At 39.7% G+C, this 24,126-nt stretch overlaps 1 protein-coding gene across 3 annotated transcripts in view; it reads right to left on the reverse strand.

The window, feature by feature from the left end:
- The window catches only part of GPD2 (glycerol-3-phosphate dehydrogenase 2), a 164,386-nt gene that overhangs the window by 88,965 nt on the left and 51,295 nt on the right, over nucleotides 1–24,126 (reverse strand). For all 3 annotated transcript variants that reach the window (XM_066576005.1, XM_066576006.1, XM_066576007.1), the window contains exons 5-6: nucleotides 22,762–22,859; nucleotides 20,528–20,691 (exon numbers count right to left, since the gene is read on the reverse strand). In XM_066576005.1, coding sequence (XP_066432102.1) covers nucleotides 20,528–20,691; nucleotides 22,762–22,859 — 262 coding nt within the window. The remainder of the gene's footprint in view (nucleotides 1–20,527; nucleotides 20,692–22,761; nucleotides 22,860–24,126) is intronic.

Genomic DNA, 24,126 nt, shown 5'->3' on the forward strand with positions numbered 1-24,126 from the left:
AAGATGTGGTAAGAAGACTGACGGGGAAAGAATAGGCAAGTATAAAAAAAAATTTTGAATTACAAAACCCCTTTAATACTAGAGTCTTGTCTATACAACAGCAGTTCTAGATGTGGTCCTATAACATTATCCACATGAATTAAAAAAAAAGGCTAATAGCTGGGGTGACGCCACGAAGCGCTATGGCAAGCGCTAATTTTATTATTATTATTATTTATGACTGGCAATTAATTGTGATTTGTTTTGTTCGAACGCCAGTGCCCTTGGGCACAATTCGTGGTTGTGAGTGGTGATGTGTGGAATAATACACAGAGCCATTTATTTTGCCTAAATTGCTGTAACCACGATATTATTAAATAAGGCAGTGAGATGAGGTAGTTTTCTTCATCACATTCAGTGCATGACTGATACACAAATTTCAACAATGTAGACACCTGTGTCTAACTCATCCATATACTGGGAGCTTACTCTGGATTCCTTCTCTCTACCCTTCTTTTGTATTTATATCTCTTTATTTCTTTATCTCCTTCTCTTCATATTTACATCTCTTTTATTTATTTTTTTATTCACTGTCAAAGCTGTCTCTCTTTCTCAGTTACTCACGGTTTCTCAGATTACTCTTGTTACTCTCTTTCTCTCTCTGTTTCTTTTCACTTCTCTCTCCTGTCTGGCACTTTCTTTTCTCCTGTCAGGCACTTCTTTTTTTTATAGCGCTCTCTCTCTGCTTGGTGCTCCTCTGCCTGTCATCTCTCTTTTCTTACTACTCTTTAGTCTCTTTACTTTTTACTTAAACTTATTCTGTCTCTACTCTCTGGCACTTCCTTTGCCTGGTGTCTCTCACTTACTCTCTGGCTTGTCCGGCTATTTATTATCTCTGGTCACCTGACCAGTTTGTCTGCAGCTAATCACAATCTATCTGGTTGCTAGGCTACCTGCCTCACCTGAGTCTCTATGCATTTTTTCTATCTTGTGCAGCTGGATAAAAACCTCCTAACTGGTTGCTAGGTTACGTGCTTCCATTGTGTAAACTGACTTAGATTAAACCCCTAGGGCCAATTATTGTATTACCAGTCCCTTTAACTAACTAGTGCTGTGAAGGTGCCTATTTTCCAGGTCACTACAGTATATATTAAAGTACAAAGATATTCTATACTATTATCTAAACTGAACTAAGAAAAACAGGAAAAAAGAATGTTCCCCGGGGTGCGAAAAGGAAAGGGAGGTAAAAGGAAGTAGAGTAAATTTATGTAACAACTGAAGCTCTTGTTCGACTCTTCACAAATATTATATTCATAAGACTCTTAGAGACATCTCTTAGAGACATATCTAGTGATGCCAGGTCTTTAGAAATATCTTGCGGTTGTTTTTAATAGAAGAAGTGAGATCCTCCATCATCATCATCTCCTGAACTCTTTTAAGCCAATGGTGCACTGTAGTAATTAGTTTGTTTCCAAGTCCTGGCAGTATTAACTCACTGACGAATCAGACAGCGTTTGTATGTAGATAGGGGTATATCACAGAGGTGGAGGAGCCATACATCTGACCAAACATTTGCCAATAAAGGACAGTTCTAGAATATGTGTAGTAGTGTACCCTCCTCTCCAACATATGGATGAGATGGAAGGAAATAAAGTGTGTATTCTGGAAGGTACTCTATACTGAAGTGCTGAAGTATTATAACCCACCTCCTGTATAATACTAGCAATAGATGATTGATGAGTCCCTGTATATAACTGAACCTTCTGATCTTCAGCAGTCCTAAATCCCTCTCCCATTTAGAAAGTAAAGCTCGATCTTCCATATTTGTTGGTGAGACTAGTAACGGATATATTTCAGAGACAGTATGTTGAATAATTCCAGACATCAAGCACGTGCATTCAAACTGAGTCTTTGTGTAATCAAAATTCTCAGCCAGAGGTAAGGAACGTAATAGATGACGAACTTGGATAATTTTCCAAGTTGTGAGGGCAGATGGTTCAGAAATATGTGACAGAGTTAACTCAGATACCCATTTCCCATCTTGAATAAAATTCAGACATCTTAACTTATTGTCTAAGATCCAAGAATGGAATGGACCATTTTCCAACCCCAGGTGAAAAACTGGGTTACCCAAGACATTTTCTGCCATGGGAAATACTTCAGATGCTTCAATGTTGGGCCTATGGTCAATGTAGTTTTTCCTCATTTTTATTTCCAGTGTGTCTGCACCAATCAACAATCCTTAGAAGATGGGAGGTTTGATAATAAGCAGTTATGTTTGGTAAGCCATTTTCTCCCCTATTTTTTGAGCAGAATAGTATGTGGTGAGCAATATGTTTACCTTTCCGGTAAATTTTATTCATCATGGAATGGATAGACCTGAAAATGAGATTGGAATATTTATTGGTAGAGCTTGAAAAAGGTATAAGATGCAGGAAAGTATCTTCATTTTAACTATGGCACAACTACCAAACCACCAAAACAACCCCTGTGTCCAGGAATCTAAGACCTTTTTGAGGAGTTGTAGAAAGTTTACTGCATACAGTCGTGAGAGTTTATTGGTCAAAAAAACTCCTAATTATTTAATGGTTTCTTCAGACCAATAAAATAAAAAAGCAATGGTCAAGTCAGATAATAAAGATGCAGGTAATGTAGTGTTCAGTGCCTCAGATGTTTGGAAACAGCAGCATAATGATATAGCTCCAACATAAGATTAGAGAAGATCTGTGGCACTGTAAGAAAAAAAGAGAAGGTCATTTGCATAGGCTGCCACTTTATGCATAACCCCACCTACTGAGAGGCCCCTATTGTCCAGGTGGAAACTAATTCTGACCAGGAATGGTTCTAGGGGTAAAATAAAAATAAGAGGTGATAAAGGACTTCCTTGATCTGCTCAATTGGAAATTGAAATAGTAGAAGAGAAATGACTATTTACGTTAACCAAAGGTGACAGATTTGAATAGAGATTAGATATCTAGCTTAGCATATAGATATCCAGATATTTAAGAGTATCAAATATAAAGTCCCAATTAACTTGACTGAACGTTTTAACAGCATCAGTGGATAACAGAAGCATGGGGACTTTGGTTTTGGTGGCTTGGTAAATTAAGTTGATAGGTCTCAAAGGCATGAACCCCACCCGATCTTCATTAATTACCTCATTAAGGTAAGGTGATAATCTCATCATCAATATTTTTTAGAACTATTTAAGTTCCACGTTCAAAAGGAATATGGAACCAAAGTTTTGACAGAATGATAGGTCTTTCCTTTCTTTGGGGATGATAGTAATATGTGCCTTGAGTGAATCCTCCAGTAAGGAACCTCCAAAGGTCAGAGAGTTAAATACCAAGAAAAAGTGTGTAGATGAGAGATCACTAAAGTTTTTTATAATACTGCAAAGGTAAACTATCAGGTCCTGGAGCTTTCCCTGACTGAGAATCCTCTAATGCCCCTAAAAGCTTCTTTGTAGTGATGGGTAATTCCAGTACTGATAAAGACACTCTAGAAAAATGGTCCATTCCAGATGTTACCAGATAATTATAAATGTTTTCTCTAGCAATTGTTGTCTCAGAATCGGACAGGGGCTTCTGAAGATTATATGAGGATTTATAATAGTGTCCAAATGCTTCTGCAATCTGGTTTGAGAGATAAAGGTGAGTACCAGAGTTAGAGAGGATATAGGGAACAAATGTGTGTGGTCGTTGCTTCAGGAACATATGTGCCAAAATCTTGCTAGGTTTGTTACCGATTTCAAAAAAGTTCCTCTTATATTTCATCAAAAAGACTTTTGCGACACAAAAAGATTGTACTCATTCTCTTAATTGAATTGTCTCTGCCCCAATACTCCTATCCAATGATGGCTTTTGCTCCCGAACATAAATATGAAACTACAATGTTGTTAAGGCAGTCACCCTTTCTTTATTTAATCTAAAGCCAATTTGAATACAGACCCCACAGGTGAAACATTTATGTGCTTCTCAAGTAGAAAAGGGGGTAACATCTGATGTTATATTGAGCTCAAATATTCTTTATGGGCTCTAGTGAGATCAGTTATTGTTTGAGGGTCTTGTAAGAATGATTCATTCAGACACCAATGGCCTCTGAAATGATAAACCTTTGTCAATTTAATGACTAAAGACATATGGGCATGGTCTGAGAACAAGATCAAGTCTATAGAGGCATTTTAAAGCTGGAATAGCTGTGAGTGATGCAAAAATAAGTAAACAACCCTGGAGTACAGGTTATGGGGTGAAGAGAAAAATGTTTAGAGGTACTGTTGTATCTTATCTCCACCAGAAGAATGGGTGAAGACAAGCTGCACGCCCACAACTTGATTGGCTGGGCCGAAGAATGGGTTTCCATTATGTCCCCTCCAGCTTCGTCGTACCACCAACCCCACGGCCACTCTCCCTTGTGCCCTTACTGGCTTCTAAACTAGACTGCACCAGAGCAGGGATGCAATAAGAAGAAGGCATAGCACCGGGGGCCAGTGACACTCCACTCCTCTCCCTTGTCCCCTTTCTAGCTCCTGCACTGTCAGTCTCCTCAGTGCCGTCACACATTGCCAGCATTATGCGACACCGGCGAGGAGACTGACAGCAAAGAGACTGACTTAGCCAGAGCAGGAACGGGAGAAGAAGGCAGAACGCTGGGTGCAGTAACAATGGGGTAATGTAGCGGAGAGGGAAGGGGGGGATTACAGCGCCGACGCCAGCAGGGAAGGTCACTGGAAGAAGTACTACTGCGGCCCTATGAGCCCACAGTGGTACCGGTTTGAGGGATTGCCGCCCGGGGATATGAAGAAGAAGAAAGGAGAAACGAAGAAGGAGGAGGAGGAGACTTACACCGCCGAAGCTGCAAGGGAAGAAGGTCGCCGGGGAAATTATGACAGCGGAGCTAGGAGCACAGACCAGCGGATTCTCCGGCCCAGCCAATGAAGTTGTGGGCGTGCAGCTTGTCTCCATTCTTCTGGTGGAGACAAGATACAACAGTACCATGTTTAGTCTCTAAACGTGGGAAAAGTATCTTCCAAATTTCTGTCACTTGATATTCATGTAAAATTTGACAAAATCCAGTATGTAGATCTGGGAAGACTATTATGACCTTGAGATAAATCTACCTGAAGCACAACAGGGATATTAAAGTCCCCCCCAGAATTAAGTTGCCCTCTTAAAATTCCTCCAAGCCTGCCAGAGTTTTTTCCAAAAAGTAAACCTGACCAAAGTTGAGGACATATACTGCTGCTAGGGTAGTCAAGGAGATGGCCAACTTCTATTTAACAAAAAGGCATCTACCCACTCCATTCCTGTGAATCTCCAAATGTTCCCAAGGTATAGCATTTGACACTAAAATTGAAACTCTTTTAGACTTGAAGTCAGGAGATGTACTATGATAGGCGTCAACTAATCAGATATTAGTAAGTTTAGGTTTGCTATCTGTGTGAACATTAGACTCTTGAAGGAAAGCTACATGCACACATTTCTTCCAAAGGAGACGGAGGAGGAGGAATCGCTTTTCTGGTATGTTTAAAGTTGAAGCCTTGTGTGTTGAGTGATACAACAATGAAATATGACATTCTTACTGAAATAAAAAGGAAAAAAGGAAGAAGAAAGAAAGGGGACCCCATAAGAGAGAAAGGAATAAAAACAGAAAACAAACACTAATGGTCTTCTAAATAAACTGTAGATAGACCTGAAGGAAAACTAGGAAGAGCAAAAAGCTTCTGCCTAAGAACTGTCATGTGTTCTCTCTCCCAGACACCCATCAATGAGTGCCAGAGAAAAACACAAACACACAAAACCCTGATGGGGTGACGTAGAAAGGCTAGACTGAAATAAAGATCACATCAAATCACATTATATATATATTGAACTAGTCCCATTCTGTTCAACAAGGTCTCTTGAATGATGGCCATTCAGGGTCCATGCTAGGACACTGGGGAAGGGGGTCTGGTTCCTGAGCTTCTTTTTTTCTGACTAAATAACCCTTTATATGACTGTCCATCCCCATACAGTTTGCATATTTTTGGCAGCACATAGCATTTACATAGAAAGATAGGCTGCCAACAAAAAATGATTTTTTCTTCTTGCATTAAAGAGTGATCAGCCAACAAATAAGCATTTTCTCGTTTGTCAGTTGATTGATTGTTACTTGCAGTGGTGATCACACATTCATTTGGTCGCTTATCTGCCCATGGAAAAGGGTATTAAATGGGGTTTCCAACTGTAAATTACTGATGGCACAGTGTTTGTGCACTAAGCTTATTTCTGTTAGAAGCAGACAGCTCCATCCCTACTGGATTGGACTAACTTGGTACTACAAGCCAAGTTCACACTCACTTTAATTGGAACGCTGCCTGTAATGCCAAGCTTGACCACTACAATGGGAATGGAGCTGATTACGTCTTGCAGAAATTAGCTCAGTGCGCAAGCAAACTGGCCTGGCAAACAGCTGATCAGTAGAGGTCCTAGACGGCAGACTTCCGCTGCTCTACTATTGATTACCTATCATGCGAATAGGCCATTAATGATTTGCAACTGGACAACCCTTTTAAAGTTAAAATCCACTCCGGATAAGCTGACTCATGCATTTTGAGCATTACTATTTCTTACTCATAGCTTGAAATCATAAGCAAGTTACTTTATATAAACAGCACTACCTATATCTCTATATCATAAGCTACCAGCACACACAGTTCTAAGCATTTCCTTCCCTACTATATTGAGAGAGTCAGGTCTTATAATAGATATTGGTGTGTGATTGTTCCCAGTGAGAGAAACAAAGTAATCTTGTAGATATGATACCTTTTAATGGCTAACAAAAATGCATAATGTTACAGCAACCTTTTGGGGATATCACCACATTCGTGAGGCTATGGAATGAAAGTAGTTTGGATGACACACAATTATAACATACAGATGAAGAGGGGAGGAGAACACATTCCTCTTGATCTAAATAAATGTTCACGCACAGAAATTTGAGACTGTTTTGCATTCAAAACTGAAAACAATAGACAAACAGAGATAAGACATATATCGTAAATCAGTCCACTGAGCTCAGGACGGTTTTATGATGTGTCTTATCTCTCCTTCAACCTGCACATGGAAGGAGATGCAGCACCATCTATTTGTTGGCAACGTTATTACAAGTCAAGTTCTGAATTTTTATGAAGCTTTAAAGAAAGGAAAAAAAATTGTTTTTTAAATAAAAAAAAATATATATATATGATTGGGAAGAGGACATCCCGCTTGACTTCCTTCAGACCTTTCATACTTTCCACTTAAGCAAGAATCCAGGGCTGAGGTTTATTCTATTCCTGAGGGTATCAAACATGACCATAAATTTGTACTCCCAAATTCTTCTGTGACGCAGCGACTTGAAATTGCCCTTCAGTATAATAACTCTCATCTGCTCTATGCTGTGTCCTTGACCACAAAAATGTTTTGCCACAGGTAGTTCAGTCTTTCCCTCTGTAATTGAGTGGCGATGAGATATTGGTGGCACATTACTGCACCCACATGATCACCACATGACCAGGATACATATTTCAAACTCCAGGACTAAACAATGAAGGTTCCCACAGAATTACAGCAAGCAAAGCTCTTGAAAGTCAATAGGTGTTCATACAGACAGTATATTGAAAAATACATTTACGGATGCACTGCGGATTTGAAGGTTAAATTCAATTAGGAAGGTGGGAAAAAGGCTGGCAGGTGGGATTGCATTTTTTTCACGCACGGATGATCTGCGGTACATTCGCGTGTAAAAAATCCGCAAACCACTATCTGCCGCAAGCCAAAAAATACAATTTAAAGATCATCCGCAGTACATCCACTGCGGAAATCCAGATCAAATACCCGCGAGGGCTGTATTATGAGATTCTTGGGTGCAACTCGCATAGCACTGCACACAGACATCCCACACATTGCAAGTCTTATTCTTGCACAAGAATAGCACAAAAATAGGACCTGCTTCAGTTTTTCTGTCTTGTCTTGCTCTATCAGTGTGAGAGAAAAAACACCCCTATGAGTTAACCCATTGGAAATAATGGGTTATTCCAACTTGTGGGTTCTGTGCGTCGGGCAATTGCACAGAACTCATGAGTTTTCCCCCTCTGTGTAAATAAGCCCTTAAGTGATTGCAGAATACAAATGGTAATTGCAAAGGCCTTCCAGCAGACAGAGATGGTACTGGCTCTATCTGCTTATGTGATATTGGGCTGATGCATCATGGGATTGCTAGCACATAATAGTGAAAGAGAAAGCGAGGACAAATCTCAACACCAAGAGAGTGCCTGATAAGTATCAGACAGGAAGCTGCATTGTATGAAAGTGACTGCAATATACATAGGAGACATCCAGAGTGTGACAGGCAATCAAGTGAAGGAGACAGGATGAAAAAAATATGTTTTTGTTCAAGTGGCCATTTAAAAAAAAATTTAAGGAAAAAAAGATGCTATACTCACCAGTCCCATCCTGGTCTTCCCGGTTGGGTCTTATTTACATCCCGGCAGTGGTGTCATGCTTGCATATCCACAAGATTGCTGCAGCTAATCATTGACCTCAATGGTATATACTATGAAAGATGTGATGCCAGTGGTTGACTGCTTGCTATTCATTTGGGTTTACTATGGATATCTATATACCCCCTGACCTGTATGCTAATTAAGTGGGCGTGCCGATGACACGCATGATAATGCCAGTCTATAATGTCCTCTAATTGGCCGGAAGTTGATCTAGCACGCACGCTATGGTGATGAGGAGCTTTCCCCCACAATATAGGTAAAGTTAACATGTAATTTGCCTGATAGAGCGATCCGCTCCGTTATGTGGCTGGGTGCCTACTGGTGACGTGTATGATGATGTGGGTCCGTGCCCCTTCCCGATTGGCCGCGCCCGTGCTGCGCATGCGCAGTATTGTTTTGTGACTATTTGCCCTTAGTTTATGTGTGGGCATTGACCTTCTAGACATGCGCAGTACATTGGCTAGGACACTGTTGCTACAGCCGGGACGCATGGCTGGTGGTACCTCCAGGCACACATGTGAGTATGATTATTTTTAATGGTAGTGTGTATATATATGTATGTCTAGTTGCTGGTATGATAGCTTGACAAAGGCCATAGTGATCTTGGCCGAAACGTCGCTGTAGAATGCCAGTCTTTTTAACAATAAAGATTGGGAGGTTATTTTAACCTGACTCCTTATACTTTTTGGATGAAAGATCCTTTCTACTTGCTGTCTCTCCTGGTGGATGTTTTGAACTTGGAATAGTGGATCCCAGGTGTCCGGGTCCGGATGGGGGCTTGCAAGACAAGTATGTATTTTTGGAGAGTACTATTTAATACGTGGTGCTGCTGTGACTTGTGTGTATATTTATTTGCAGTGGTGATGTGGGTATACTGCTGCAGCCGAGTAAAATAAAAGCCTTGCAAGGAGGATGGGAGCAGTGGAAAATCAAACTGATGAGTACAGCTTCTTTTATTTTATCACTTTTAATGCCCTTAAAATGTTTGAAATCTCTCAGACAATCCTTTTAAAGGAGCTTTCTGATATAGAGAAAAACATTTCTAAATACCCCATTAGGGCATTCTGAGTCAAAAGAGAGAGAAGAGTCCCTCATTCAAGACCTCCAGAATCTAGCCCACTTGAAGGGCAAAAAGTGCATCCCTCTCTAGAGGACAGGGTGCTCTACTCAAAGTGCAACCCAGTGATTCTACAATATTTTTGTTTAGGACAATATTTTACAATAGCGAATACCGATGCTCCCTGACGCACAAGACACCAATGGTGGTAAGGAGGACAAGACTCATCGATAAACACTAAATTCCTGAATAGGCGTACAGTTCTACATTAATTAGAAGCCACAATATGGGTTGAGCTTCAAGTGGAACTTCCTCTACTTACAGAGGGTTTCCAGGATTAGAAAAACATTATCTATTTTCCGGAATAGGCGCTACTCTTATCTATGGGCTGTGCATGATGATGCAGCTTATCTCCATTTAAGTGAAGGGGGCTAAGTTGCAATACCAGACAATGCCCATGGACGAGAATGGCACTGTTTTGGAAGGATAGAAAAAAAAGCTGATTCTTCTTCTCTAATCCTGGACAAGCCAAACCCTGTATAATAATGTAATGGTAAACCTAGGGCACCAGCTAATGTGAGATGAATGAGTGCAAGTAAGGACTGGTTGTCCAAGACCAATCTAAATTGGGTTAGTTACTTAATTCTATAACTATGAAGGGGACTGATAGTATGAGGATACAGCTTTCCTTGCAGAAACTCTAGATAAATATGGGCCAGGCAACAGCTTAAAGGCCTTTTTAGATTAGAATGGGAGAAGTTAGATTAGTGGTAGGATATATTAGCACTTTAAAACCATCTGTCCTGCGCTGAATTGATTTTATTTTAATTGTCTCTTAAGATCTAGCAGGTCGAAGGCTCCACTCTCTTCTTTAAGAAACCTTAAGGTGCTAGTACAATTGATTTTGGTTTACTCCAGGGGCAGACAAGATGAAGCAGAATTTAGAAGCCAGTCAGAGATGTCTAAGATAGACCCTTTCAAGAAGCCAACAAAGAGATGTGTGACTGGTAAGATCTACAGAGACAGGTTCAAAAAAGTTAGAGCAATGTACCAATCTGGAGTGATTTACTGCATATTAAAATCTAGAAACTATGTTTTTTTCTTCTTTTTTTAAGATGCCATAAATAAAAATATTAAAAGGGGTTATCTTTGTTATGTTAAGGGCATCTTAGCGGGTACCCCATGGCGTAAAATAACAAACCAGCTGATACTCACCTCTCCCTGCTTGTCCCCTGCCAACGGCTCTCAGTCTCCCTACTGATATCTTTAAAGGCTGCCGTTAGACTGAGCCATCTCCAAACAAGCTGCTGCAGCCAATGACAGAACCCTGCGATAACTGAGCACTGGCATTGGCAGCAGCAGCAGGTTTACAGGACGTCACAGATTGACTGCAGTCTGTAAACAAACAGCACAGTGGAGGCCGGAGCTGCCACAGGGGATGAGCGGGGAGTGGGCAGAGCTGTCAGCTGTTTTGTTATTTTACACCATGGGGGACCCAATGAGATATTATTTACATAACAAGTACAACCTCTTTAAGTTGTATAAAAACTATACATGTACATAAAAATTGGATTAGACTCCATTCACATCTGCATCGTGATTTCCATCATCAACAGAAGCCTTCATGGACCATGAACACTAGTGACTTATAATGGCAGCCATTGGGTTCTGCCACACATGTGGAGTTGGTAAGCCAAAGCTCCAACTCCTCAATTTTCCCAGACTTTGACCCCCTCATATATAACTCATGCTTTCCAAATGATACATTTGCTGTATGGAAATATTAACATCAAGCTTTTCATCACCATTAAGATAAAATATTCAAGCCACACCTTAGTTAGCAATGCTTTAAATAAATAGAGGCTTAGATGAATAGAACAAATATATTTATAGGACATTTCAAAACTTTTCTAAATTCCTATGAAAGGAGACATAAAACAAATTCTGCACTGAATTAAAATACTTTTTTTTCTTTTCTTTAAGCCGGAATCAGTACATTTCTACAGACTTCAACTCCACCAAAATAGGACTCTGACTCTGAATCCACAGCCATGCCATGGTGTTCATCAATTTGATTGGAAAGATATTTATTCCAGTCATAAAATAGGAGATCTGTGATGAAGACTCTTAGCGGAGTCTCTGAAGCAAGTGTGAGCATAGCCTTAGTTCAGTGACTTCCAACCAGGGTGCTGCAGTATCCGTGTGCATCGCAAGAGGCTCCTAGGTATGCCGCCAGAAGGAGGAAGAGAGGGGAAGATAGAGAGGGGTTGTTTTTATTTTGGCTGGGGTGCCAGGAGATTTAAAAAAATCTTGACTGGGTGTGTCGCAGGCCAAACAAGGTTTGGAAACACTGCTTTAGATGGTGAAATATTAGCTTTTTGTGACTGCAGAGTACAGTCTAAGAAAACTGAAATATTTCAAGGAGTTTCCAGTGTTGTTTTTTTTTCTAAAAGTAGAAAAAGTGATAAAATTAAAAGAAAAAAATAAATAAAAGAAAGGAAGTTCTACTCATTAATGTAATCTCCACAGCTCCAATATCACCACTCTGGTCCTCCCCAACAGGCTTAGTTTACATAACTGTAGCAATTACAAGACCACTGAGGCCAGTGAATGCCATATGTATAAGGGTACAACAGTGCAACAGTCATGTGAAAAAAGCCTCATGGGGAGTCGGAGGACCAGAGATACTGGAGTGGTGGGAGACCACAAGGGTGAGGATAATTCCCTTTTTTAATTTTAGCATTTTTCCTACATTTAGGTAAAATAATTAGCTCAAACAATCCCTTTAATGAAATAACGAAAAGGAAGTGAAAAGAACTGGTATGGAGGCGCAACACTCTAAGCTACTGGAAGATGTAGATCAAAGTCCAATGTGTGATGGTGAAAGCACTTCTTTTTTATTATTTTTTCAGAAATTAAAAACCAGCAATGGAATACGCGTTTCGGGGAAGAACCCCTTCGTCAGTTCGGCTGGATAGGACTGTGTGATAAGTACAAATAGATAATGGAGGAGTGATTAACAAAGAAAGGGGAGGAGAGGGGGAAAAAAAAAAAGAACAAAATTCATATACATAATGAAGTCTCACAAATGTGTCAATAAGAACAATAAATATACGATGAAAACATCGATCTAAACAGTGATAAAATATATATGAGACAAAAAACATAAAAGAATATGAGCATCCGTACATGTAAATTAACATGAGATTTATACAAAACAAATATCTGTTAAAATAGGATGAAGACAATCCTGAGTAAAATACCAATCTTAAAAGTACCAATATGAGAGCGGATGGACTCAAAATCGTGTGGTTGCTTTCAGCTGAATGGGATGACTACAGAATTAAAATGCATGTACAGCCTATTGGGAAATATGAAATGATTGCTACACCCAAGGGGGTGCATAAATAAATGTGTATATGTATGTAAAAATGAGAAGAAAAAAAAAAAAAAAAAAATCTATTGGAAAGCTACTTCAGAATGGTGTGCATTGACAGCATTGGGTTCATGGTGTGGGATAAAGTTAGGAAGAGAAAAAAAAAAAAAAAAAAAAAAAAAAAAAAGGGGGGGGGGGGAGAAGGGACACCTTTATGTAACCAACAAAAATGAGAATAAAACTAATTAGAAATTGAGATAAGGGGCTCACCAACAGGATGCCTAGGGGTGACACGATTCCAAAGATGTATAGAATGTGTCGGAGGTCCTGAAAATGAAGAATTGTCAGATTAGGGAAGATGTATGGATAATATATGGCAGAGGGTTCTAGCAGGGTAATTAAGTGCAGGGGGACAGTTAGAATGAACTGAGCACTGGAGGGATTTTTTTGCTCCTGATAAAGTCATACTAGGAAGGAAGGGGAAGGGGGGAGGGGGAGGGAAAGGAATTGATGTGTGAATCTATGTTATAGGATAAAAGAGAAGTTTGCTTACCTGTGTGCAGGAGGACAGGGGAGAAAAAAAAAATGCTTTAACAAGGGAGCTGAGGACAAGACAGGGGTATAAATACCTGAGAGAGAGGGCGGGAAAAATAATTCAATGTTGATAGGCTTGACTAAAAAGGGGGCGTGGTTACAGGGTGCATGGATGGATTAGGGAGTTGGGAGGGGGATTCATGTACAAAGTAATTCCTATTGTTTGGTTAGTAAAGGGAGGGAGGTGTGGAGTAAGAAGAGGACTATGCTGGGGGTAAGGCAAATAAGGAAAAACTAAACAATGTCTCTACAGTGACACCTGTTGGAATGCAGCAATCCTGCAAATCAATGTTAATCTGGGGAAAGAAGGAAAGAGAGAGAGGGAAAAAAAATATAAATAAAAAAAAAAATAAAATATAAAATATAAAATATAAAAAATAAAAAATAAATAAAAAAAATAAATAAATAAATAAAAAAAAATAATAAAAAAAAAAAAATATATATATAAATAAAATAAAACCAATCAACTGTCAAAAATGCTTTCCAAACTCTCATTAAGGCCCATAGGTATAAGCGTGTTCAGTTTAAATATCCAAAATATTTCTCGTTTTCTCAGAATTTCAAATCTATTCCTTACATGGGCGGGTATTTGTTCTAAAACTGTTACAGAAAATACTTTAAAATCATTATTATGGACTGCGGTCCCATGCCTGGAAACACTATGGTTTGGATAGCTATTCTTGGTGTTTGATCTATGCTTGTTAATGCGACTTCTCAAGGTCTGGGTGGTGCGTCCAATATACTGAAGCTTGCAGGGACATTCTAGTAGATAGATTACATACGTAGATGAGCAGTTTAGAAATGATTTAATAGAAAATGTCTCTTTTGTCGTACAACTCGTAAAACTAGATCTTTTGTGGCAGATATTGTCACAACACATGCAGCTTTTCTTGCCGCATCGGAAACATCCAACTAATTTAGGAAAAAAGGTTCTCTCCTGTAATGGATGTAGTCTGCTGGTTCTAAGGTTACTGGGGGCTAAGGAGGTTTTGAGGGTGCGCGCTCTTCTGAACGTAATGCGTGGTTTAGGTGGTAAGTGACTGGAAAGGAATGGGTCCTGGAGCAATACTGGCCAATATTTTTCTAGTATTGTGCGCACCCGAGTATGACATGGGTTATAGGTGGTAATGAAATTATGGTGAAAGTCAGTGAGCTTTTCAGTAGGGATCTTAATGTCTCCAGGAGTGTCATGTTTAGCTCTATTAAAGGCTGTGTCCACCAATTTTTTAGGGTAATATTTTTGTTTGAATCTTTGTCTCAAAATCAAGCTCTGAGTATTGTAATCCTCGATCTTGGTACAGTTGCGCCTAATGCGTCTAAACTGACCGTATGGAATGTTGTTCTTCCATTTTCTGTAATGGGCGCTTCTAAAATCAAGAAAGCTATTTCCATCAACAGGTTTAAAATGAGTTTTAGTAATAATTCTCCCACTCTCATGGCCCAAAGTTAGGTCCAGGTAATCCACAGAAATAGGAGAGGTGACACCAGTGAAGGACAGGTTAAAATCATTCATATTGAGGTGATCCGTAAAGCAATTAAATTCTTCCCCTGACCCTTCCCAAATGAAAATAAGGTCATCAATGTACCGTTTATAAAAAATAATTTTCTTAGACCACATGTGTTCAGTATAGATGTATTGTCGTTCAAACTCCCCCACATATAAATTTGCGAAGCTTGGCGCAAATCGAGTACCCATAGCGGTCCCTTTTATCTGTTGGTATAATCCAGAATTAAATGCAAAAAAGTTATTCTTGAGTATGAAGGATATGGAATCGGTGATAAATTGTTTCTGTTTTTGTGGGATTGAGGGGTCCTCAGCAAGTATGGAAATGATGGTTGATATGCCCCGATCGTGAGGGATATTGGAATACAGAGCAGAAACATCCAAGGTGGCCCACACATAAGCGGGTTTCCATTCTATTGGGGATAGTAATTTTATAAGTGATGGGGTATCCTTGAGGTGGGACCTCAGGCTTGTTACATATCCTTGGAGCAGGATATCTATATATTGAGATAGGTTTGAAGTAATAGAGTTTATGCCGGAGATTATGGGCCGGCCTGGGGGATTAATTGTGTCTTTATGGATTTTTGGCAAATGGTAAAAAATAGGAGTGCGAGGATGGCTAATAATGAGAAAATCCCTTTCTTTTTTATTGAGGATATTGCTATTGTATGCTGCCTGGATAAGATCAAGAAAATTCTTTTGAATTGGGATGGTTGGGTCTGAAGGGAGGGGAATGTAATAGTCTGTATCGGACAATATCCGCATGGCTTCTTGACTGTCTCATTGAAGAGGCCAAGGCCCTCTCTTCGCTTTCACTTCCACCTACAACCTTTCCTACAGTTATGAATCTTGCCGATGATACTAGCATACAATCACTAAGGACCACAGATCCCAACACAGATACGTCCACTATTGCCATTTCCTCTCCTACATTAGAGGATTCCTTGATCACAATATATAATACTCCCAGATCTGATCCTCACTTGTTACGGACCACAAGAAATGAACTAGATATATGCCCCAATAGTCCATCCACCACTCTACTACTTAACAACTCAGAGTCTTTTTTAGACCTACCGGCCTCTCTCACCCCGATACCCACTTACCATATCCGACAGAGTCCGAAAACAACGAAAATCACAAACTATTTCAATCCCTTGAGTCAGAAAAGAAAGTTAGAGGACATAGTTACCAAAGGAAAACAAGGAGGGGCAAAAGAGGCTGTAGGAAAACCAAACAACCCCACCCCAAAAAAGAAAAAGTCAGCACCATAAAGATTTTCAACTTATCCCACCATACACTTTCCCGTGCAGAAGAAGACCTCCTCAGTAAGGGCCTTTCATTTTGCCCAAGCACTAAATTTAATGAATTCAATCTATTTGTCGATATAAATACATTTATAAGGAAACTTACTTTAACAAGACATTTTTCTATTCTTCAGTCCTCTCGTAATGAAGACATCCCTACTTGTTCGCCTCACATACCACCCACTCTGTCAATCTCACCAGAACCCATACATACTACTCTCAAACCGAAATCCAAGTTTTACCCTATTCACCATAGAGGAAATTTTATTGACACCTTCTACTCTTCTGTAGCATCAGAATTCAGAAACATTAACAAAACATGCATATTCAGAAATAATCTAAATAGAGAGGAATCCTTGGCCTTGAATTCCCTTACAGAGAATTCTGACCTGGTTATCCGCAATGCAGACAAAGGAGGTGGGATAGTTTTGCAGGATAGGTCCACTTACATCCAAGAAGCCATGCGGATATTGTCCGATACAGACTATTACATTCCCCTCCCTTCAGACCCAACCATCCCAATTCAAAAGAATTTTCTTGATCTTATCCAGGCAGCATACAATAGCAATATCCTCAATAAAAAAGAAAGGGATTTTCTCATTATTAGCCATCCTCGCACTCCTATTTTTTACCATTTGCCAAAAATCCATAAAGACACAATTAATCCCCCAGGCCGGCCCATAATCTCCGGCATAAACTCTATTACTTCAAACCTATCTCAATATATAGATATCCTGCTCCAAGGATATGTAACAAGCCTGAGGTCCCACCTCAAGGATACCCCATCACTTATAAAATTACTATCCCCAATAGAATGGAAACCCGCTTATGTGTGGGCCACCTTGGATGTTTCTGCTCTGTATTCCAATATCCCTCACGATCGGGGCATATCAACCATCATTTCCATACTTGCTGAGGACCCCTCAATCCCACAAAAACAGAAACAATTTATCACCGATTCCATATCCTTCATACTCAAGAATAACTTTTTTGCATTTAATTCTGGATTATACCAACAGATAAAAGGGACCGCTATGGGTACTCGATTTGCGCCAAGCTTCGCAAATTTATATGTGGGGGAGTTTGAACGACAATACATCTATACTGAACACATGTGGTCTAAGAAAATTATTTTTTATAAACGGTACATTGATGACCTTATTTTCATTTGGGAAGGGTCAGGGGAAGAATTTAATTGCTTTACGGATCACCTCAATATGAATGATTTTAACCTGTCCTTCACTGGTGTCACCTCTCCTATTTCTGTGGATTACCTGGACCTAACTTTGGGCCATGAGAGTGGGAGAATTATTACTAAAACTCATTTTAAACCTGTTGATGGAAATAGCTTTCTTGATTTTAGAAGCGCCCATTACAGAAAATGGAAGAACAACATTCCATACGGTCAGTTTAGACGCATTAGGCGCAACTGTACCAAGATCGAGGATTACAATACTCAGAGCTTGATTTTGAGACAAAGATTCAAACAAAAATATTACCCTAAAAAATTGGTGGACACAGCCTTTAATAGAGCTAAACATGACACTCCTGGAGACATTAAGATCCCTACTGAAAAGCTCACTGACTTTCACCATAATTTCATTACCACCTATAACCCATGTCATACTCGGGTGCGCACAATACTAGAAAAATATTGGCCAGTATTGCTCCAGGACCCATTCCTTTCCAGTCACTTACCACCTAAACCACGCATTACGTTCAGAAGAGCGCGCACCCTCAAAACCTCCTTAGCCCCCAGTAACCTTAGAACCAGCAGACTACATCCATTACAGGAGAGAACCTTTTTTCCTAAATTAGTTGGATGTTTCCGATGCGGCAAGAAAAGCTGCATGTGTTGTGACAATATCTGCCACAAAAGATCTAGTTTTACGAGTTGTACGACAAAAGAGACATTTTCTATTAAATCATTTCTAAACTGCTCATCTACGTATGTAATCTATCTACTAGAATGTCCCTGCAAGCTTCAGTATATTGGACGCACCACCCAGACCTTGAGAAGTCGCATTAACAAGCATAGATCAAACACCAAGAATAGCTATCCAAACCATAGTGTTTCCAGGCATGGGACCGCAGTCCATAATAATGATTTTAAAGTATTTTCTGTAACAGTTTTAGAACAAATACCCGCCCATGTAAGGAATAGATTTGAAATTCTGAGAAAACGAGAAATATTTTGGATATTTAAACTGAACACGCTTATACCTATGGGCCTTAATGAGAGTTTGGAAAGCATTTTTGACAGTTGATTGGTTTTATTTTATTTATATATATATTTTTTTTTTATTATTTTTTTTTATTTATTTATTTATTTTTTTTATTTATTTTTTATATTTTATATTTTATATTTTATTTTTTTTTTTATTTATATTTTTTTTCCCTCTCTCTCTTTCCTTCTTTCCCCAGATTAACATTGATTTGCAGGATTGCTGCATTCCAACAGGTGTCACTGTAGAGACATTGTTTAGTTTTTCCTTATTTGCCTTACCCCCAGCATAGTCCTCTTCTTACTCCACACCTCCCTCCCTTTACTAACCAAACAATAGGAATTACTTTGTACATGAATCCCCCTCCCAACTCCCTAATCCATCCATGCACCCTGTAACCACGCCCCCTTTTTAGTCAAGCCTATCAACATTGAATTATTTTTCCCGCCCTCTCTCTCAGGTATTTATACCCCTGTCTTGTCCTCAGCTCCCTTGTTAAAGCATTTTTTTTTTCTCCCCTGTCCTCCTGCACACAGGTAAGCAAACTTCTCTTTTATCCTATAACATAGATTCACACATCAATTCCTTTCCCTCCCCCTCCCCCCTTCCCCTTCCTTCCTAGTATGACTTTATCAGGAGCAAAAAAATCCCTCCAGTGCTCAGTTCATTCTAACTGTCCCCCTGCACTTAATTACCCTGCTAGAACCCTCTGCCATATATTATCCATACATCTTCCCTAATCTGACAATTCTTCATTTTCAGGACCTCCGACACATTCTATACATCTTTGGAATCGTGTCACCCCTAGGCATCCTGTTGGTGAGCCCCTTATCTCAATTTCTAATTAGTTTTATTCTCATTTTTGTTGGTTACATAAAGGTGTCCCTTCTCCCCCCCCCCCCCCTTTTTTTTTTTTTTTTTTTTTTTTTTTTTTTTCTCTTCCTAACTTTATCCCACACCATGAACCCAATGCTGTCAATGCACACCATTCTGAAGTAGCTTTCCAATAGATTTTTTTTTTTTTTTTTTTTTTCTTCTCATTTTTACATACATATACACATTTATTTATGCACCCCCTTGGGTGTAGCAATCATTTCATATTTCCCAATAGGCTGTACATGCATTTTAATTCTGTAGTCATCCCATTCAGCTGAAAGCAACCACACGATTTTGAGTCCATCCGCTCTCATATTGGTACTTTTAAGATTGGTATTTTACTCAGGATTGTCTTCATCCTATTTTAACAGATATTTGTTTTGTATAAATCTCATGTTAATTTACATGTACGGATGCTCATATTCTTTTATGTTTTTTGTCTCATATATATTTTATCACTGTTTAGATCGATGTTTTCATCGTATATTTATTGTTCTTATTGACACATTTGTGAGACTTCATTATGTATATGAATTTTGTTCTTTTTTTTTTTCCCCCTCTCCTCCCCTTTCTTTGTTAATCACTCCTCCATTATCTATTTGTACTTATCACACAGTCCTATCCAGCCGAACTGACGAAGGGGTTCTTCCCCGAAACGCGTATTCCATTGCTGGTTTTTAATTTCTGAAAAAATAATAAAAAAGAAGTGCTTTCACCATCACACATTGGACTTTGATCTACATCTTCCAGTAGCTTAGAGTGTTGCGCCTCCATACCAGTTCTTTTCACTTCCTTTTCGCTACACTTACGCCCACACTGGTGGAGCGTCATCTGGTTGGCAGCACCTCCACCATTCAAAATACTCAATCATTGAAAACTCTTTGTACTCCATAAATATTCCACTACCCTCACTGGGTCTTGCTCCACCCTCCTTTTTCATTTCTTTTACTCACTTTAATGAAATAAGTCATTTTGCAATCATACATTTCCTTTAAGAGGGATCAGTAGCAAAAATTACCATCAATACAACCACAGAAGTTATTGTAAAGGGTTATTCACTGTGATACAACAAATATCATACATACCGTCATAATAGACAATGGCCCCAACAAGTCTGTCTTTTTGCAGCATCGGGAATAACTCTAAGGCTTTGGATTTGCTGAGAACATAACTGCTTTTTAGGCACTGACTGCCAGCGACAAGATCGTAGGCTTTAATGCCGACCCAATAGTACGGCAGCTGCCACCACCTGCACAACAAAGAGACCCATAGATATTAAATTCATGGCACTCGTGTGTCACAATACTACTGCAGCAAACTCTGAAGGAAGTTTAGCAACTCGGTTGCTAAAAGGTTCATCGTAGGGTATACTGACCGTGTACTAAAAAGTAGTGGAATAGGTTCTAGCAAGTCTAGTATGGAGCAAACCGACCCAGTCAAACCCTAACCTCAGGCGTAGTAGTGGTTCCTATTCTCCGGTGGGTTACCTCTTAGCACTGTTGCCTTGCAGTGCTGGGACCTAGGTTTGGTTCTGACAACATCTGCAGAGTTTGTATGTTCTCCCTGTGTTTCATAATAATCACCTTTACATATATAGAACATACAAACTCCATGCAGATATTGCCTTTGGTCAGCTTTAAACCTAAAAAGCCAGCACTGCAAAGCAGCAGTACTAGCCACTGAGCCACCACCACCATTTTTATTGTTATTCCTCCTCCCCGTTCCTCCTCCTACTGAGCTATATAAATAAAGCACCACATGATTTAAAAATGTGATTCATCAGATGTCCATATGCCCATTGTAGGTGCAGAATGGGCACTCTGATTACTCTGTGGCTATGAAACCCTAAATGCAGCACTCTGTGATACAATATGTATTCTGATACTTTTTTTTTATCACAGCCACTTTATTAGCAATTTGTGTTACAATAGCTCTTGGATTGAATTGGACCAGACATAGTAACATAGTATATCAGGTTGAAAAAAAAATAGGTCCATCTAGTTCAGCCTATCATGCCCAATATTGATCCAGAGGAAGGCAAAAAAAACAATGAGGTATAAGCCAATTTTCCTCATTTAAGGGAAAAAATTCCTTCAATGGATCACCAATTGTCTTTCCTCTGACCACTTTTGATGGGCCCTAAGTAACCATAGCACATCAAGAATGGTCTGACGCAATTATCCAGCCTTCACAATTTGTCCATTTTCAGAGTCTTCAGATCCTTACACGTCAACTTCTAGAAATTACAGTTCTGGAGTAGGAAGGAGGAATAGCAGGTAGAAGCTTGGTGGCTCAGTGATTAGCACTGTTACCTTGCAGTGCTGGGGTCCTAGGTCCTAATCTGACCAAGCACAACATCTATATGTGCTATATAAATAAAGCTAATTATTAAACAAGATCACACAAATGTCATGCAGATGCTGTTAGATTCGAATCTAGAACCCCGGCACTGGAAAGCAACAGTACAAACCAAGCTTCTTGTTCTTCCTACTCCTCCTCCTCCTCCTCAAAAGTTGACTCATCTCTAGTCTAGTAGTATAGGTGACTACAGTGACTCTGCATTGGTTTGTGCTGGCAAGACTCTGCTCACATCTGATTGTCACAGATTCCATCTCATGTAGCAGGAAGAACGGTAGAGCAAGTAGTCCAGTACTAAGGACATTATGGAAGCCAACAGGTTCCATCCGAAGGGTGTAGGTGGTATTCATCGTACAGTGGATTTGGCATGAGTTGATATATCCATTATAAATGAAAATCATGTGAACTGAGCCTAAAACCATCTGTACTTCCACTATGGCAATGATTTCTAGCATGGGTTAGTGTAATTGGAAACCCTGAGAAATGGTACTATGGAAAGTATACACCATTCCTGAAATGCAAAAATCATGGTTTTGCATAGATTATTTTTAAAGGTATAATTCTTTGGAAATATTCCTAGAATTGTCTCTATGAGAAAAGAAATCACTCTTCTAACCTAGGGTTTTGATGTCAATGTTGATACCTCTGGCCGTACGGTGATAAAACAATGAAATAACAATGACTAACAATTCATATTGCACTTTGAAAACCAAGCAGTTTTCAACCACAACGAGTGAATGAAGTTTCATTGGGTTCAATACATCCGGCCACTCAGGTAAATCACTGAAGAGTATGAAAGCACACAATGGATATATTCACACTGGCATTAGAGTCACTTCTGTCAAGTTTCTATTGGTCACGGCTGGCCGGAGCAACGTTGAAAGCTAAAGAAAATGGAAGAAGAGAAGACCGAAAACTTGACAGGGCCGATATAAGTCAACATGAAAGGGTGGTCTCTTACTTGTACACTGGCAGCATGATAGGCAGAGGGGCGGATAAATGAGGAGCAATCTCCAACAGATTGGCACGTTCGTGAAGAGCTTCCTTTACGAGTCTATACTGTAGAGAGAGAAAGGATCAGAATATATTATTTTTTCCCTTTATGATATTTTTAGAGTAACAACTTGAGATAATTAGAACACTGAAAAATATAGTATAATGTGGACAAACAAGCTGTAACCGAATACAGGCCTATACTGTAATATGCACACTGTTGTGCAAAAGTCGTATGAGGGTGCAATTTGCATGCAACACTTTTAGTTTAGACAAAACTAGATGGGAATTTCCTCTGCAATTTAAAGGGTATGGACACCTCTGGGAGCAATTTTTTCACTTAAATGCATGTATTTCGGGCTAGCAATCATTTTCGCAATAGGGTTTGATTAATCATTTGTCTTCTGCAGCTACTACATATCACAGTACATAGGAACCTGTGGAAGGAGATCTGTCTGTGAGGCTGGACTGGCGGCTTGGTTTTAAGGCCTTCTCTTTTCTCTCTTGCACATTCTAATTAGAATCACCACAATAAATCATAAATTAGCTGATAAGAACATGCAGGAGAGGAGAGAGCAGAGGGAAACTAAAGGCCCTTTAACATGTGCTGATAATCGTTCAGATTCCCACAATTTAGTGAGAATCTGAACGATTATCGTTAATCCATACACTGACTGAGCGACGAACGAGAATTTGCTCGCTTATTGTTCATCGTTCAGCTTCTGCATGCATATCCACTGAACGACGATCGGCCCGTGTAAACAGGCAGCTGTTCATCGATGGATGACTGCCTGTTGACTGTGAAAGTAGATAGATGGGCTGGAATGATCCCCGGCCCACTTCGCCTCCATTCACTGAGCGATGATCAGTCCTGTGTAAAAGCACAGGAACAATCATCGTTAGGACAACTGCAGGGCATTCTGCACCTGACAGTTGGTCCTGTGTAAAAGCACCTTAAGCTGTCAGTCTATAGCACACTGACAGATCTCCTACTGAGACTAAAGTTCCTTTTACACAGGACGATTATCGTTCTCCTGCGGGGTTTTGAACGAATCGTCCAGTTTTAAGCAGCTTAAAATTCAAACGACACATCATTCGGTGTAAACAGCAGCTGTTCAGTACTGAACAGCCACTGCTAACAGTGAATGGAGAGGTGCGGGAGGAGAGCGCAGAAAGAAGTCTCCTCCAGCCGACCCGCCCCTCTGCTGGCCCCGCTCTCAATCCAACGATGCTTGCTCTTGTGCAGAGTGAGCATCGCAGGGACAAGTGTCAGGCATCAGTTGCCCGACACTCGTTATATGTAAAAGGACCCTTAGACTTCAGTGTCTATAAA

This window comes from Eleutherodactylus coqui, chromosome 8 (assembly GCF_035609145.1).
Source record: "Eleutherodactylus coqui strain aEleCoq1 chromosome 8, aEleCoq1.hap1, whole genome shotgun sequence".
Classification (NCBI taxonomy): Eukaryota; Metazoa; Chordata; class Amphibia; order Anura; family Eleutherodactylidae; genus Eleutherodactylus; species Eleutherodactylus coqui.